This window comes from Tauraco erythrolophus, chromosome 24, assembly GCF_009769465.1.
Source record: "Tauraco erythrolophus isolate bTauEry1 chromosome 24, bTauEry1.pri, whole genome shotgun sequence".
Classification (NCBI taxonomy): Eukaryota; Metazoa; Chordata; class Aves; order Musophagiformes; family Musophagidae; genus Tauraco; species Tauraco erythrolophus.
In genome coordinates, this window is record NC_141488.1 from 5846669 (window position 1) to 5863490 (window position 16822).

General features: G+C 56.6%; 1 protein-coding gene across 1 annotated transcript in view; it reads right to left on the minus strand.

Moving 5' to 3' along the window:
- The window catches only part of MACF1 (microtubule actin crosslinking factor 1), a 156167-nt gene that overhangs the window by 68474 nt on the left and 70871 nt on the right, over nucleotides 1-16822 (minus strand). Inside the window, 19 exon segments of the mRNA XM_086626033.1 lie at nucleotides 637-836; nucleotides 1639-1768; nucleotides 2236-2477; nucleotides 3247-3309; nucleotides 4783-4900; nucleotides 5718-5874; nucleotides 6951-7117; nucleotides 7899-8216; nucleotides 8826-9034; nucleotides 9359-9482; nucleotides 9959-10135; nucleotides 10474-10995; nucleotides 11435-11662; nucleotides 12260-12493; nucleotides 12587-12736; nucleotides 14168-14401; nucleotides 15340-15489; nucleotides 15596-15811; nucleotides 16221-16370. Of these exon segments, the coding sequence (XP_086482159.1) occupies nucleotides 637-836; nucleotides 1639-1768; nucleotides 2236-2477; nucleotides 3247-3309; nucleotides 4783-4900; nucleotides 5718-5874; nucleotides 6951-7117; nucleotides 7899-8216; nucleotides 8826-9034; nucleotides 9359-9482; nucleotides 9959-10135; nucleotides 10474-10995; nucleotides 11435-11662; nucleotides 12260-12493; nucleotides 12587-12736; nucleotides 14168-14401; nucleotides 15340-15489; nucleotides 15596-15811; nucleotides 16221-16370 (3789 nt within the window).

Genomic DNA, 16822 nt, shown 5'->3' on the forward strand with positions numbered 1-16822 from the left:
AAACCAGACTTCCAGGGGCTTTATCCAGCCCACGGAATCAGGAGGAACAAGCCCTGGGGTGGGACAGCAATTGGACCATTGACTGTGACCTTGCAACTTCAAAAGCTGGGAGGGGTCCGTGACTCCAGCACTTTGCTCTCTCTCTTATTTGTCCTACTGCCATGTAACGTGACACAAAGCAGTTAGATGAGAAGGAAATCTAATTATGCTAACTGAGGCAGTTCGGTTTATGATGCGGCCCGTTACGGACACGTTAGGATGTGGAAGCAGGAGGTATGGCAAGGGCGGGCTGCCAGGCGGAGGGGCAGCAGTGGCGAGCCCTGCAGAGCATCAGCGCTGGTCTTGTTTAAAGCAATTTTCCTCTCCAAGAGGGACCAAGTGATTCACTGGTGAGTCAACCCAGCGCGGGGAAAGGAGCTCCAGCACCGCACCCCTTTCAAGTTATTCACAGTCTTTTGCACTCAGCGGGGTTTGGTGGACTTGGGAGAGGAGCTATGAGGTCTCTCAACACTCATTGCATGGCAGAGCACTTGCAAGACAACTCCAAGTATTATCTTCTACCTTACACCCTAGAGGAGCCACCCCCCGTCCTTGTGCCGAACCCACCGCGGAGACAGCTCAGAGCTCCCGGCTCACCTGGACCTGCTGCTTCTGTGCGTTCAGCATGTTCGGGTCGATGGAGAGGGGTCCCAGCACGCTCATCATCAGCTCCTTCTCCATGAGCCAAGGGCGCAGCTGGGCTTCGGCCGCCTGGAAGCTGGCCAGCTGGTTCGCCGACTCCTCCAGCTTCTGCTGCCGCTCGGCCGTCGCCTGGCTGGCTCTTTCCCATCTGCAATCTGAAGCACCGGCTGCGTTGGCAGTAGTCACACTCCCGGCTTGCCCACCCCTCCATCGAGAAGGTTTTTCACTCTCCCCGTGGTTTCCCCAACGGGAAACCTCAGTTTTTCAGTAAAACTACCGTGGCTCCATTCACTCTCCATCCAAGACGCCGTTACCCATCTCTAATGGCTACGTGGTCTTGAAGCTCATCAAGAAAAACCACCTGGCAAGCAGGATCTCTGCGCTCTAGTCACTGCTGCCATGAGCTGGTCCGACCTTGGCCAAGCCATCCCACATCCCTGGTTTGATAAATGAGGATACTCTCATGTCTATCAGTCCTCACACAGCAGATTCAGATCTCCTGGACGGAGAACTCCATAAACTTGTTCCTGCTATTTCAAAGAAGAGAATCTCTGGGCTTCTTTTTAAATAGAGAGTCTTGTTTAGTCAACATTTAGTCACCTAGGACAGCCTTACTAACGACTAGAATTTTATATCAAGCAGTGAAGCTTTTAATCAAAATAATCAACCCATGTCCCTAACGCACTTTTTTTGTGCTTTTTTTTTTTTTTAAAGAAGTAATTTAAATAGGCAAGTCTTTAAAATATCCATCCATCATGGAGATTTCATTAATGGTGACAGTGCTCATCTCAGGAACACCTTGTACACCAGACAGCTTGGAGATAAGTTCGCTATTTACTGAATTTTAATTAGAAGTGACTCTGCTCTGCTGTGACTTTGGAGTCGCCCCGTGATCCTCAACTGCTGCTAACGTGATGTTTCAAGACAGAAGCCTCACTGAGTGCTTCAGGCACTTACTCAGGTCTTCCTGCATCTTCTTCCAGTTCGCTGCTTCTGGAGAATCTGGATATTTCTCCAGCAAGCCAGAAAGCGCTTCCTTTACCTTCTGGATCTTCTCTGAATTCTGTTTCAATTCAGCCAGAAACGCCTGGAAAACAATCATTTGAACTTCAGATACCGGGCAAAAGGATGAAATCACCAAGTAGGAACGAAGCAGCAGCTACAAGCCAGAGTTGGACAACTTCTGTTCTTTGCTCTTTAATGAAATCACTTTTATTAGCAATATCATGAGCTAACTTGGCTCCAAGAGCAGCGAAAAGGCTGGGAATTGCTTTCCAGGAGAAGCTGGAGTGACCCAGCAGCAGGAGCTATAGATAAGCTCCTTTCCCCTGAGCCAAATGCCTGGAAGCAACAGGTCCAACAGCAAAGAGGTGGAGCACAGTGCGTGGGCTCCTGCTCCATGGATCTGCCTGTGCAACCTTCTGGGGAGAGCCCTTAGCCCCGGGCAGATCCTCCTTGCTAATCCTTCTAGCCCTGCTGCAATAAAGCACGTCCCCGAGATCCTTTGGGTGGAGACGCTCCAATCCCCATTTTTTGCTCGGGAAGAGAAGTTACCTTGTTGTGCTCAGCCTGGACTCTCATTGTCTCCGTCTTGGTGGGCGAGGAGGAGGCATCCAGCTCCGACAGCGTTTTTTCCTTCGACTCCAGCCACTTCAGCATCGAGCTGGCCTCCTCCTGCACTTCTTGCATCTTCTCCAGCAGAGCCGAGAGCTGCTGCTGCCGTTCCCGCAGCGCCGTGCCGAGGTCCTGGTACTGCCGGCTCACGTCTGACACGTCGCACTGGATCTCGGTCAGATCTGGTTCCAAAAAAGCAGCCCGAGATGAGAACCACTGCCCACAGTGCCCATCTTAACCCCGACTATCAGGTACTGAACTAGCCCCAGGCAGGCGCAGCTGGCCAAGCAGGAGGAGCCAGAGGCCACGCTGCCGTCCGTCTGTCTGCAGAGCAATGTCAGGTTATCCTCACCTCTTCCAGCTGCACCACGGACGGACGCTGACAACTTGCAAACCAAGCAAGTGCCCTCGTGTTTGTGAGGCTGATGGGAGCTGAGCCCCCCTTTCGCCTAACACAGCGTTAAATAGCTTGACACCAAAATATAAAGCCATTTTTATGCCCCTATTATCCCGTTGAACTGGTGAACTAACAGCAGATACCGGGCAATAATTAAAAACTGCTCTTCAAGCTGAAGGGTTGGATGGCGTTATAATCCCTTAGAACCAATAAATTTAATTGCAGGCCTTAAAACCACCTCCCATCTATCAGCTTTTCACACCAGCTGACGGGGTGTCAGGGGGCTGTCACTGCCCAAAGCTGCCCCTCTCTGTCCTTCAGCCCATCCTACGCCCTCCATCGCCACCCGCTCATCCCGCGGCTCCGGCTCCGGCGCAGCACGGCTGAGAACACGCCAGCCTATCTGCAGGCTCGTTTCCCCGCGCCGGGATGCTGATGGTGTCACATTGGGGTTTATATTCTCACGGATGGAAACGCACGGACAAAAACAGACAGGGAGAGGGCGAGGCGGCCTCGGCACGCGCGTGCCAGCGCGGCGGTGACAGTGGGCTCACCTTTGCATGTGTGGTATCCGTTCACGCTGCCTAACAACCCTCCCGGTGCGGGCGGCACAGCACCTGAGCAGAGGGGACAGAGACAGACAGAGGGACAAGACAGACGTGTTAGGAATGCGGGCAGCAAGTGATGAACGGCCCTCCGTGACATGGACCACACTGGCCACCGAGCACAGACACGGCGTCTCCACGATCCCACCCACCCGGCGCTGACGGACCCACCGGCTCGGCGCCGAGCGAGAGGCGTTAGTTCGCTTTGGAGCCCGTTTATTTCTCCTCCTCCCATCCCACCCACACCCATCGCCTTCCCGGAGCTGCTCCTGCCTCACTGCACCAGAAGCAGAAGAGCTGGAGCTGCCCGGAGCTGCGCATCTCTCCCAGAATCGCCCACAGTCCAGGATGGACGTGGCTCCTGCATGGGCCATGATGGCAGGAGCCTTTGGCCACGTCTCACCCCTGGAAAGCTGCTACCTCGAGCATGATTGTGTGAATTATAACCTCGAGTGAGACTGCTGAATGCCTTCCCTGAAGGGATTAACTCCCTTTAAGGGATTAACTCCCCCATATTCTCCCTTTCTTACGGGATGAAACTATTTAAACCCACCCTGGCGCACGGACACACTCCCTTTGCCAAGAGGCTCCACGCAGGTGCCTCAGTGTCCCCTCCTCAGACACCAGATATCGCTGCTACATTCACAGCCCAAGGGGGATTCATTGGAAACATTATTGGGAGAGTCTCTCTCTTCCTAACCACGTGTTTTAAAGCTTTCATGGATGTAAGGGGCTGCAGCTTTGGTCACCCCACGTGGGTCACCCACAACGAGCCTCTCCTCACTTCTCTTAGAGGTTTCCCACTGAACTGCTCATCAAGTTCACCCTAACAAACATCTCCAGACTCTGAATCCCTGTAAATGCCCATCAACCATGAGAGTTCAGAGGCTCGTTCTCACAAGCTGGACGACATCTTTCAGTTGGTTTCCAAACGAACCAGACATAATCTCATCGCTTCACGGACTCGAAGCCAAAATGGAGACGAGTAAATCACGTCTGAATATCGCAGTCTTAAAATTTCATCCAGATAGGAAACCCAAACGCTGGAGTTTGATTAAAACACTCCAGCCCTCAGGAGGCTGAAGCACATCACCAAGAGAAAGCAGGAGCCGCCTCCACCATCCCCCAGGGGGCCGAGAGCCCGGACCCCCGCGCTGCAGCAGCTCGAAGCCCCCACGCTCCATCCGAGCAGCCGTACGTGCCCCCACGCTGCACTCACGGCGAGCGCAGCGTAATTCAGCGCTCGTTACGCTGCAGCAAATTAAGGCAAGTTGGCTCCGCGCGCTCGGCTGACGCATCAACGCAACGGCGGCTTGACCACGGGCTGAGCCCCATCTTCCTTGGACCACCACGGGCCCTCCAGTGTTTGTTACAAAGGGGAAAAAAACCCATTTTTGGCTTGAGGCAGGCTCAGATAAGATGCAATGGGAGCAAAGAGAGCTCTGAGGAAGGAGGCATCCTCGGGAGAGCCGGGCTGCGACTCACCTGCCTTGGACGGGGTGTCGGGGGCCGTAATCTCCACGATCAGGTTCTCCAGGAGGGTCCCTCTGCGGCCGATCTCCTCTACCTCGGCCCCCTTCCCCTTCCACTCCTCCAGGAGATCCTGGTCAAAAGCAAAGGCTCTGATGGGAAGCTGTGCTTGCTGCACTGCAGCCCTCCCTCCTCGCCCATCACCTCGGTGGCACCACGACACGGCGCCTGGGGAACCGGCAAAGGTCACACTGGCACATGGGAAGCAGACTGCGCTGGGAAAGCGGGTGTCTTTATGTTTATTTTTGACAGGGGGAATCAAAGAGTGAAAAGCTCTTCCTCAACTAGCAGGTCTGTCACAGGAAACTTTATTCCCCCTCCTTCTGCTCCGGGGAACCTCCCTCCTCCTCCTCTCGACACAACCCAGCCTCATGCAAGCCCAGTCCCCGCAGCTTTTGGCAGAGCCCGTGGCGTGCCAGAGCCCGGCACCGTGCCGTGGGTGCGAGGGCTGTGGGCGACTCAGCGGGTGCTGCTGTGCCTCTGAGTCAAACCCTTGGCACATCCTGATTTAAAGCATCACGGTGCCGGAGGGGAGCGGGGGCTTGGATGACGGGAGGCCACCTTCCACGTCTAGCAAGGGGAAACACTCAGTGAAAACAAGTGTGGCTGTGTCTCCCACTTCCAAATCCCACCCCGGGCAGGCAGGGGGAGGGAAGGGAAATCAGGCAGTGCCAGGAGGACCCACACTCTACTCCCTTCTCTGCAAGCCAGGGACCACTGGACGCCCACGCACCAGTGGCTGCAGCCCAGCAGCACGTACAGGGGAGCCCAGGATTCCTGAGACCATAAAACACCTCCCAGGACTCTGCTTCCTGGGATTTATTCCACGTTCCAGTGTTTCCACACCAGCTGCCAGTTTTCCCAGTCCGGTTCCAGCTCCCTCTGCCCACCTGGATCTTCTGCCTGTGCTCGTGCAGCTCCAGGGTGCCCAGGGAGGTCTCGGCGGGCGGCATTTTGCCTTCGCTCTCCTTCAGCCACTTCCTCACGGCCCCAACCAGCTTCCGAAACTCGTTCAGTTGCTCCTGGCAGGACGACGCATCCTTTTCTCTGCGAGTGAAAAGGTTTCGGAGAGTCAGAGCTCGTGCTTTGCCTTGCAATTACCCCCGCTTGAATGTGGCACAGTTGTGTCTCCGGGAGCCTTTCCTTTCTTTTTATTATTATTATTATTAGACGTTGCTTAGGAACAGCGCCCGCCGAAGCGGGGTGCACGCCGCAGCCTCCCCTCGCTGCTGCTGCTGGGACCCCCCCAAAAGCTGCACCCAGTGGCCCTTTCAGGGTCACTCCAGCATCGCCGCGGTAGCCGACAGCCGTGGCACCGCCGCTGCCAACCTGCACTGGCTCTGCCCCGGGCTCTTTGTCCTGGGGGAAGCGAAGCTGTCGGGAAGACAGGGCTCATTCACACCATCTCACCCTGGCCAGCTGCAGCCCGGGCTGGGGGGCCTGGCTCAGCTGCCCCCCCCTCCCCAGCCACAGCTCTCATCTATTCAGCCCATCCTGGCGGAACACGGCAGCCCCGGGCGGGAGCCCCCGGCCCCTCCGTGCCGACTGCAGCTGCTATTACGAGATTCATCTGCTTCTCCTCCCCATCACCTTCCCGGTATTCACCAGGGAGCTCGGAGATGCAGCCGGGGAGGTGTGACCCCCCTGGGGACACAGGCGAGCTGCCCGTCCGCCCCTGCTCACGCTGCCGTGGCCAATTTGAGCCCAGGCTGCTGCTAAAGCTCCCCTCCACCCCGACTTTAAGAGGATTCCAGGGACAGGCTGCTCTGCTCTGTCCCCTCCCAGAGAGCATGCCTGTGCCAGGCTCCCGATCCCCCGCTGGCACCCTGCTCCCCTCAAGCAAGACGCTCCGGGATGGAGCTGCGGCAGCCCACACGCCGGGAAACGCACGAACAGCGGCTCCGGCAGCACCAGGAATTTTTCACGACGCCCCCAGCCAAGGCTTTTTTTAAAGCGTCAGCTGGAGCGAGAGGCCTTACGTCTGCCGGTGTGGGAGGAGGGAGGCAGGAATTGTTTGCTCGTGCCCCTCCATGGAAAGGAGAGCTCCGTGGGGTCTTGCTCAGACCACAAAGCCACCCCGAAAATCACCTCCCCCGGGGAGTGGCTGGGTCTCCGGGACTCACCTCTCTTTTGCCACCTTCTGCAGCTGCAGGAAATCTTTCTTCAGGCTCTGCAGCTTCTCCTGCTCCTGGGAGATGCCAGGGGCGAAGCCGCAGGAGCCCAGCTCTGCAGCCAGCTGCTCTAGGGTGGCCAGGTCCTCCTGGTGCTGCCTCATCTCCAAGTTCAGTTCCTGCCAAGAGCAAAGGGCGATGCTGACTGTGCCCCTGCCAGCAGGCTCGGGCAGAGGGGATGAACCAGACAGACCCTCTGCGGGCAGCGCCGTGAATCGCACCAGTGCCAAACAGGCTGGCATGGCTCAGTCCCACCTGTTCCTCTGGCTCCGGCTCACCGAATGCTTTAAGCAGCTGTGGGTGCAAGTCCCACCTTCCCCAGTGCTGGCGCTAAGGCCGGGCAGTGAACGGGATGGGGGGCACCCGATCATGCCAAATCACCCCCACCCCTCAGCATGAGGGTCTGGTTTTACACCAGCTTAGAGCACTTCTGAGGCTGCGGTCAAGCCACCCCCCGTATCGGAGGAAGACGGAGGGAGGAATCCTGCGCAGCCAGGACCAGCCACCACGACCCACGGCATCTCTGAGGGCTTTGTCACATCCTGCGCTGCGTGTGATGCCAACACTTAATGCCAACACTCGGGTGTTTCGCTGTATTAACCCTGTAGAGTCTTTAATTGGTAAAACCTTGCTGTGTTTGGACTGGCCCTAACAGCCTGGCTAGAGATCCCTCCCGACACCAGCCTGGCTCCAGGGAAATCCCATTTTCCTCTCTCACTGCTGGAAACAGCCTCAGCCGCTCCGGCCACGCTCCCTTCCCCAGGCAAAGAACCAGCACAGGCCTGTGGGTTCTGCCAGCCCGAGACTGAACCGGGGGCTGTTTGCCCAGGAAGAAATCACTGCAGAACAGCCCTGCCCTAAAACCTGACACAGGTTGAGTCTTCTCCCCCTGCACCTCACCTGGATGTGCTGGGAGAAGCAAGCGATGTCCCGGTCCGGCTGGTTCCCAGCTGCCAACATCCGCCCTCTGCTCTCCGTGAACTGCTGCAACTTCTCCGAGAGCTGCTCGTACTGCTCGACCTTGGGGAGGAGACCCTTCAGCGCATCCTCCCTCTCCCGCTGCTGCCGGCACAGCCTCTCGAAGTGCTCCGTCACCTCCGCCAGCTTGTCCTGCAGGGCAGAGGCCGTGGGGCTGTCTGCCGCCTCCGTGAACCGTGTCACCATCTCCCGGGTGGCTTCCAGGCAGCTCTTCTGCCTGGCGATGTCCTGCTTCAGCTTCTGTGGGAAGCACCCAAACAAGGATGCCGTTAGACAAAGGCTCTCGAGCAAAACCGAACTGGCACGGAGAGGCTGGGCCACCCTTGGGAAAGAACAGTCGGGCAAGAAGAGCTTTCTATCCTGGTTTTCCTTTCCTTTCTGATCTCCCCAGCCTGCTCTGCCTTTCTCCAGCACTTGATATCTAAGCCCTGCTTGTCAGCAGAATCATAGAATCATGGAATCATGGAATGGTTTGGGTTGGAAGGGACCTCAAAGACCATCTAGTTCCAACCCCCCTGCCACAGGCAGGGACACCTTCCACCACATCAGGTTGCTCAAAGCCTCATCCAACCTGGCCTTGAACACTTCCAGGGATGGGGCAGCCACAGCTTCTCTGGGCAACCTGTTCCAGTGCCTCACCACCCTCAACGTAAAAATTTCTTCCTTAGATCTAACCTCAACAGGTCTGTGTCCTGGCTTAAAGAAATTAAGTAAAGGTTCTGCTTCTACCACTTTTTTGGGGTTCTTGTGCTTTCAGAACAGGGTAGCTGAGCCCCAGGAACTGCCTGCAGGGTTCAGGCCCTGCAGACCGGCGTGTTTGGGGCGAGGGAGCTCGCGGACCAGCCTTACCGCGCTCATGGCAAGCGAATCCTGGATGGTGGTGGAGGAGAGCGCGGCCGGCTGCTCTCCCGCTAGGCTCTTCTCGATCTCGGCCACCGACTGGAGGAGGCTCTCCAGGCTCTCCTGGACGCTCTGGGACTGAGCAATGGATTTCTGCAGCAGGTCCGAGCGCTCGGCCATCTGCTGGGAGAGGCTCTGGAAGCGGCTGACGATGGCGTCTGCAGGGTTCAGGGCAAAGGAGGATCAGCGGCAAAGAGCTGCTCGCCTCGGTGCTCGGAGAGCCGCAGGGACCCCCCAGGCTCCTGCTGAATCCCCACTGGTGATGAATCCCCATCCTCAAGCTCAGCAGTGAGACAGGGGACCCAACACAAACGGCCACCCAGGTCACAGCCCTCCCCATGTGCAAACACAAGCCCTGAAGACATGTCCCCATGCGCCTTTGCCCCATCTCCCCTAAATCTGGGAGACTTCATCCTTCCTCCCCCTCCCCGGTTTGTTTTCACGCTCTCCCTGTTATTGCCAGCAGCTGTTTTGCTCCGTACCTGCTGTTTGCTGGACGTGTCTGTGGTCTGGGGCCGGCTCCCCTTGTACCTCCAGGAGGGAGCGAGTCGCTTTCTGGAGCTTCTCCACCGGCACCTGATGCTCAGCGAGGTCTCCCTGCAGCTGCTGCTTGGACATGAGACAGTAAAAAGTCACGGGTGGGTCACACATGAGAGACCTGCACCCGTAGGGAGCTCAGCGCTCCGTTCAAACCCGCTGAGGGATCCTGTCCGCTTAATCGCAAAATCGTTAGGAAAAATAACAATGCAGGTTGGAAGGTCCAGCCCCGTGCTGCGGGAAGAGCTGGTTCAGGGGTCTGGGCTGTCCCAGGAACATCCCCTCCACACCCTGCTGGGATGTCCCCTGTGGCAGTCCGTGACCACAGCCCCACTCCCTGCTTGGAGCAGCTCTCCGAAGAGTCTGGCTCCACTACATCCGTGGCGCAGGGACCCCCTGAGCCTTCAGGTGCATCTTTGCACCCTACCAGCAAAAAAGCTAATGGGTCGAGTCTCTTTGCTGCTGCTGACTGCTCAGAGCAGCGGCCAAATTCCCAACACACAAGCTCCAATGCTGCCCCAGGAGATCTCCCCCACAGCCCGTACCTTGGCGCTGGCGAGCTGCTTCTGCAGAACGGCTGGATCTGAAGAAACCGTCTCCGAGAGCAGTTTCCCAACAGCGGCTTCGCTCTCCTGCAGCCACGTCCTGAGAGACTCCGCTGCCTCCTGGAACTGCTGGTAGTGATCCAGCAAGGTGTTCAGGTGGGAGCCAAGCTTGGTGCACTGCGAAGGAGATGTAACGGGAGGATGCACACAAGCACAACCGGTGGAAAACAGATAGAAATCATCAAGAAAGAAAAAATAATTAAAAAACCAATCTTGCCATATGCATTAAATGAATTACAGGAGGCAACACGCAGACCAACACCAACACAGAGGGTGTTACTCTTGCCCAAGCCCTGGAAGAAGACAATCCTTGTCCTACAAACTTTGTATGTGCTAGAAGGCCGGCCAGACACTCTTGAGTTAAACATCTCTCCGCCATCCCTGCTTGTTCCAGAGGCACAGGAGGAAAACAGCGCCCAGGGTTTCACGCCCAGCATGTCAAGCCCTGCCCGTACCTTGGAGTGTAGCACAGTGTATCGCTGCGTCGCATCCTCCAGCTTGCTCTTGACCACGCTCCCAGATGCCAGAAGCCGGGACCCCACGTCCCCAGCAGCTCCCTCCACGTCCAGCACCTTCTGCCCCGACATGGTAACGAACCGCAGGTCGCCTTTGTGGGAGATCACGTCTTCCGAGAAGCTCCCCTGCCGCAGGAGCAGCTGCCGGAGCGCCGCGGGGTTGCTGTCCCCCTTGGACATCCCCTCCAGATCCTGCTCCGCTTGCTTCAGCCAAGCTTCGAACTCCCCGTGATCCCGCAAGAACTTCTGCAGCTCATCCCGCAGGACTTGCACTTGCTTCAGCTGCGTCTCCGACTGCGAGAGCGAAGCCGCGTACTGGTCCTTCAGCTCTGCCAGCCGGCCCTGGAGCCGCTCCCGCTCCTCACCAGCCAGGCTGTGGCCGTGCTTGTCCAGGAAAGCCTGCGCGGACTGTGTCGCCAGGAGGACGTCCTGCTGCTGGGACAGCAGCTCCTGGTGCTGGGCCTGAAAGATACCAGCGAGCAAAGGTGATGCTTGTGACAGAGGTTCTCTGCCCACCAGCACCCAGTGGGTGCAGAGATGCCTCCACACCCTCCTACAGCACTGGCAAGGTGGGGGAGCACCCCAAAGGCTGGAGTACGGGCAGGCGCTCTGCCCGCAGGAGAATACTCCCCTCTCTGACCACAACGGGCACCCTCGCTCGTTACCCTGATTGCCCCATGCCATGGCACCCACCCACCAATGCACAGACTGAGTGTCCTCTGAGGGGTTGGGCAGGGACTTCCTGGAGATCCCAAGTCTCCCGTATGGAAAAGCACGCGGGCCGCGTGTGTCGGAGGCCAGATCCATCTAACAGCCCGTCCCGCTCCCTGCATCAGCGGCCGGAGGCAGGGTCAGCGCATCGGGCAGAAAGCTTTGAGAGGGATGAGGTGTCGGTCCTGACCTTCAGCCTCTCGTACTGCTCATCCAGGCTCTCGGCAGCGCTGTCTGCTTCCACGAGGTGGCCATCAGGGACGTGCCCAGTGTCCATCCCCACTCGCACCCCCGGCGTTTGCTCGATGGGGTGTGGTCTGTACTCCAGGAGCCCTCCCTTCTGCTCCAGCGATGCCACCCAGTTCAAGAGGGAATCGATCTTGTTGCTGTTGTCCTCCAGCTCTTTGGCAGCTTTCACCTGAAAGCACAGAGGCTCCAGATAAGAACAATCCATTTTATGCATGTTCAGCAAAACGGCTGCACGGGAGAGGGAGACAGAAATGAACAGAAGAAAAACCCCGAGCGGTTTTCCAGCCACAGCAAACGCCTGAGACGCTTGCAGACCTCCAAAACACTTTGTGGCTCTCCAAAAGGGAGGAAGGTGCAAAGAAGCTGTGAATAAACCCAGCTCCTCTGCTACCTTGGTCTCTCACACTGATACAACCCAGAGTTGCCCCATGGAGGGCTGCGACTCCTCGCACACCGGTGTGGGCATCGCTTTCGCTGCCAGTGCACGGAGCTGCCTGATGTTCACGCTCCTGTTAAAGACTGGCCCAAAGGCACAGCAAGGTGCCTTTTACTCCCCCATTTCCTCCACAACCAGCTCACCCGTGGCTGGAGCAATCAAGGCATTTCACGAGAGAAAGGGCTGGGGGCAGACGGGCAGGAACAGCAAATTGCTTTATGCCACATCACCCAGACGAACACCAGGACCCCGAATGAATCTGCTCGTGCTGTCTGGACCTCACTGTCCAGCTCAAGCAGGGCCCGGGGGCTGCAGCTCTTTGCATGTCACCTTCTCAGTCTCCTGCTGCACCGCAGCAGTCACAGCGCTCTCCAGCTCCTTCTGGGCCACCTCCGTCCTCTCCTGCAGAGACCGGTACTGCTCCTTGGCGCGCCGGAGCTCCTCTTGCAGCGCCGCCAGCTCCCCAGGCTCCATCTTTGCCTTGTTCTCCTCCAAAAACTCCTCTGTGCTTTTCAGGACGCTGGCGAAGGAGGCGGCTCGGCTGTGCATGTTCCTCTGTAGCTCCTAAGGCAGACGGTGCCGTCGGGCTCCGCGCGCTCCCGAGGCAGCGCCCGGCCTCTGCCCCTTCTGAGCCCCGTTTGGTTTTAAAGCACTGACCTTAACATCGCTCTGCCTCTGCTGCAAGGCCGACAGGTCCCCTTCGCTGGCTGCTCTCTGCTGCTCTGCCAGCGTGTCCTCTGCCTGGCACAGCCAGCGGCTCAGCTCAGCCAGGCTCCGTGCCCGGGCTGCCTGCTGCTCCTGCAGCGTCTGCGGGCAGAGGGAAGGGGAGAGGGGACAGTTAGTGCCTGTGCCGCACCCTGGCTGATGCACATCGCTGAAAGGCAAGGCGAGAGGTTACAGCTGGAGCTGAAGATGAGGATGCAGCACAGAAAACGGCTTTTGCAGCTCTCCACGTGCTCCCTTCTCCCTCCCAGGGTCACGCGCCTCGGGAACGGGGCTGAGGTCCCGAGTCCCTGCTGAGCAGGAGCTGCCCACAGCACGTTTGCCACCGTCCCAGCAGGTTTCTCTTGATGTGCTCTTTGAGAAGCCTGTCGAGATCCAACGTGGAGCTACACTCCAGGTCACGCACTCCGCTCCCGCGAGAGCTCAAACAGAAGTTTCTGTGCCTTTTCCATTCCATCTTACAAACATTAAAACTGCAGCAGAAACTCAACGGGAGGTAACGACAACCTGAGGTCAGGCAGCACCACTGTGGAGCCCCAAACAACCTAAGCAGGCTGGTTTTTTGATCCTGGGGTTGGAAAGGGAGCCCGGGAGAGAGAGAAAACGTTTCTGTGGCTGATCCAGCTCCTCCGTTTTGCTGCCAGAGCACAACACAGAAGCGCCTGTTTGAGCAATTGAGCATGATGTGACCTGAGAGTCCCTGCAACGTTTCTGTTCCCCTTTGCCAGGGGAGACCAAGGTTTTGGAGTTTCACTGGGCATTTCCCAGCAAGGTGATGTACAAACTTGTGCAAAACACTGAGCTCGTTTCTCCCAGTCATAAGATAAACAACAGAAGCGAATTGAAAGAGCCTTCTTAAGAGCTCTTCAGCTGCAAAGCGAGTTCTTCTTGGGTTAGGATGGGCGCACACTCAATCTGAAAAAGCAAAGCAAACTGGTTAATATACACACACACTCCAGAGAGGACAGGCAAGAGTTACAGAGAGCAATTGTTAATAAAAACCACATTAATCCTGTCTTGAATAAGAGGATCCAGTGATGCAGTGATGCAGCAGAGACCTGAGGACTTGCTTTTGCAGCTGCCTGCTGCCTTGGTACGTCACCAGCTCTTTCTCTGGGACAGCGATACCCGACTGGCACAGTGGAAATAAGACATTAAAACTGCCAGGGGTCTGCAGTGGCCCCTCTACACAGGGATTTTCTGGTGGGGTTACAGAGACCAGGGTTTATTCCACCCAGTGCAAAGCGACTCGATGTCTGGCAGAGGACTGCCCGGCCACGCTAGTCAGACCTCGGCAGGGCTCCGTCCTTTGGGAGGAAAGTGACTTTCCACCTGGGAGTTACGTGGTAGGAAGAAGAAAGACTTTAGTGGAAGCTCATGATGTGCAATGAAAAGTCATAAATTGTGAGCTGCATGCACACGAAATCCCAAATACGAGGTGTCCGAGCGCACGTTCTTGTGGCCAGGAAGCACTTCAGCGAGCAAACTGCAGCCAGGGAGCAGAAGTCTCACAACCTTCACCTGATCCGTCTGCTCCACTTGCTGGAGACAGACCTGCAGGACCTCCACTCGAGCTGTCACACGCTCCGACAGGTCCCGGAAAGCCTTCTGCAGCTCATTGAGCAGCCGCAGCAGCTGCCTGCTCTGCTGAGGAGTCAAGTCCTGGGCATGCTCTGAGATAAGGAACTGGATGTCAAAGGCGGCGGCATCGAGCTGAGACTTGGTGTCAGCGAGGGGCTCTTTTAGCTCCTGAATGGGAAAGAAAAGACCTGTCAGGCAAAATGACTCTGCAGACAGCGCTTTTCTGCACTGCTACTTTCATAGAACCATAGAATGGTTTGGGTTGGATGGGACCTTCAAGACCATCTAGTTCCAACCCCCCTGCCATGGGCAGGGACACCCTCCACTACACCAGGTTGCTCAAAGCCTCATCCAACCTGGCCTTGAACACTTCCAGGGACGGGGCAGTCACAACTTCTCTGGGCAACCTCGTCCAGTGCCTTCACTTTATGGTGAAGCATTTCTTCCTCAGCTCTCATCGAAATCTGCCCTTCTAATCTACCCCTTACATCTAATCTACATCTACCTTCAGAGGGGACGCGCTGACAGGCAGCAGAACACGTCCAAAAGAAGTGCTTTGTCACAATACGTTCCAGAAACCCCACCATCCTCTGTGTGCCACCATCTCCCCTCCATGACTCCATGTGCCACCATCAGCTCTCAAAGCCTTTGATCTCCTGACTTCAACGCCAAGGTGCTACCAGCAAATGGGAGATGCCAAACTGATCAAATCTTGAGAGCTATCGCTAGAAGATGAATAATTGTGGAGGGAAGCTTGGGCTCCTTGTGCAGTTGATGGAGACCAGGGCAGGTGTAATGGAGGGGGCTCTCAGAGCCCCCATGGAGGAAGCAGCTCTCTCCTCACCCACCTGACGGGAATCCCTCCTGGTCACTCAGCCCCCAGCCCTGCATTTGAGCATGTTCCCCAAACGGCCAAATCTGATGGTTTGGGAATTGCGGAAAGAAGCGACTTTGGAGCAAACACAACATTGTCGCTCCTCGTGCAACAGAGGATAAGGGCAAACCCTTGGTAGGCTCCAGGAGGGAAGCAGGATTAAAAGCCTCTCCTCTGCACAGAGGACAGCAACTTCATCAGCCAGAAGGATTAGGGGCATCGCCATGGTTACCGTGTAGCGCTGGAGGCAGCGGCCCAAGCTGTTCGCATCGGTGGCGTGGTGGTAATCGCCGCCATCCAGCGACTCTGCGGTGCCAGAGACCCAGCTCAGCAGCTCCTGGAGTTTGCCCTGGAGAGTCTCGTGATGTGCCTGGATTTTAGCCTTAAAACCAGGAATGCATCATTTAAAGAAGGAGCAGAGCACTCCGGGGAAGGGATGCTGGGATGCTCGGGGGGTGGCAGGCAGTGGGGACAGCTGCCAGCTCTACCTTTTCGGATTCTGCCACCTCGTGAAGGTTTTGCAGACGGGACTGCAGGACGTCACTCGCGGAGCTCAGAGACTTCTGGAGGTTCTTGGCATCCTTCTCCAAAGCCTTCAGCAATTGCTCAGGGACTTCTTCGGGGGGGTTGGCCACAATCCACTTCACGGCGTCCAACTCCTGATTCACTGGGAAGCTCAGCTCCTGCAGCTCAGCGCCCAGGGCCTGAGGCAAGACAGCATCGTCACGTCTGAGATACGGTGACTCCATCTCCCCACTGCCAAAACTGCAGAAAGGCTTTGGAGACCCAGCTCCAAACACCGCCTCTATCTCCTAGAAAGATTCATGACCGTCCTCCAGCCCCGCTCAGCTGCCAGCACTCGCCTGTCTTTCTCCAGGCTGTAAAATTCATTTCAGCCACGCTTAGGTTATTGTCCAAGCAGGGAGGAGAAGGTGAGCCAGAGGCAGTGACGGAGCGAGGAGGAACAGGGTTTGCACATAAACCCCAGCCCAACCTCCCCGGCTGGCTCCCAGCAGCAGGGAGGAGGCACAGGGGCTGCGGGGGAAGCTGAAGAGCAGAGGGACGAGCTCTGTCCTGCCTAACGCTGGCCAAGCCTGGCCTGGCCTCGCTCACCTTCGCCTGCTGCAGCAGGTCGTGCAGGGCGGCCAGATTCTGCTCCGCCGGCTGCACCCGTTTGATCCTCATCTCGATGTCTCGGAGCATGGAGAGATACGATATCAGCTTCTCGTCGTGCTCCAGGCACATCTTCTTGCTGAACATGATCTGCAGAGTCAAACAGTAAAACAAAACCTCAGATTTAGACAGAAAAGAAGACAAAGGATTATATATTGTTCTTTTTTTTCAAAGAAGAAATGTGCTAATAACATTCCGTTTCAGGGACTTTCCACTCGCCAGCCTTATCTACAAGATTTACTACAGGAAAAATAAAACACATGGCTCTTTTTCCAACATAAGCTTATAAATGGCAAGAGATCTTTGGAGTTACAGCAAAAGTGCCAAAAAAGAGTCCTCCTTATTAGTCATTCCTAAGTCATGCTCTAGCAAGGAGAAGCCACAGCTAAGCCTGGAGTGGTTTCAGCCATACATCACCGGGTCCTTTGCCAAATCCACTGCAGCTGATACTGCAACATCGAGCTCAAACATCCACCCCTCTCGTTCTGCCTGTCCTCTGTGCCGAGGGCCCCGGACAGATTTATCACAAACACACACAAATA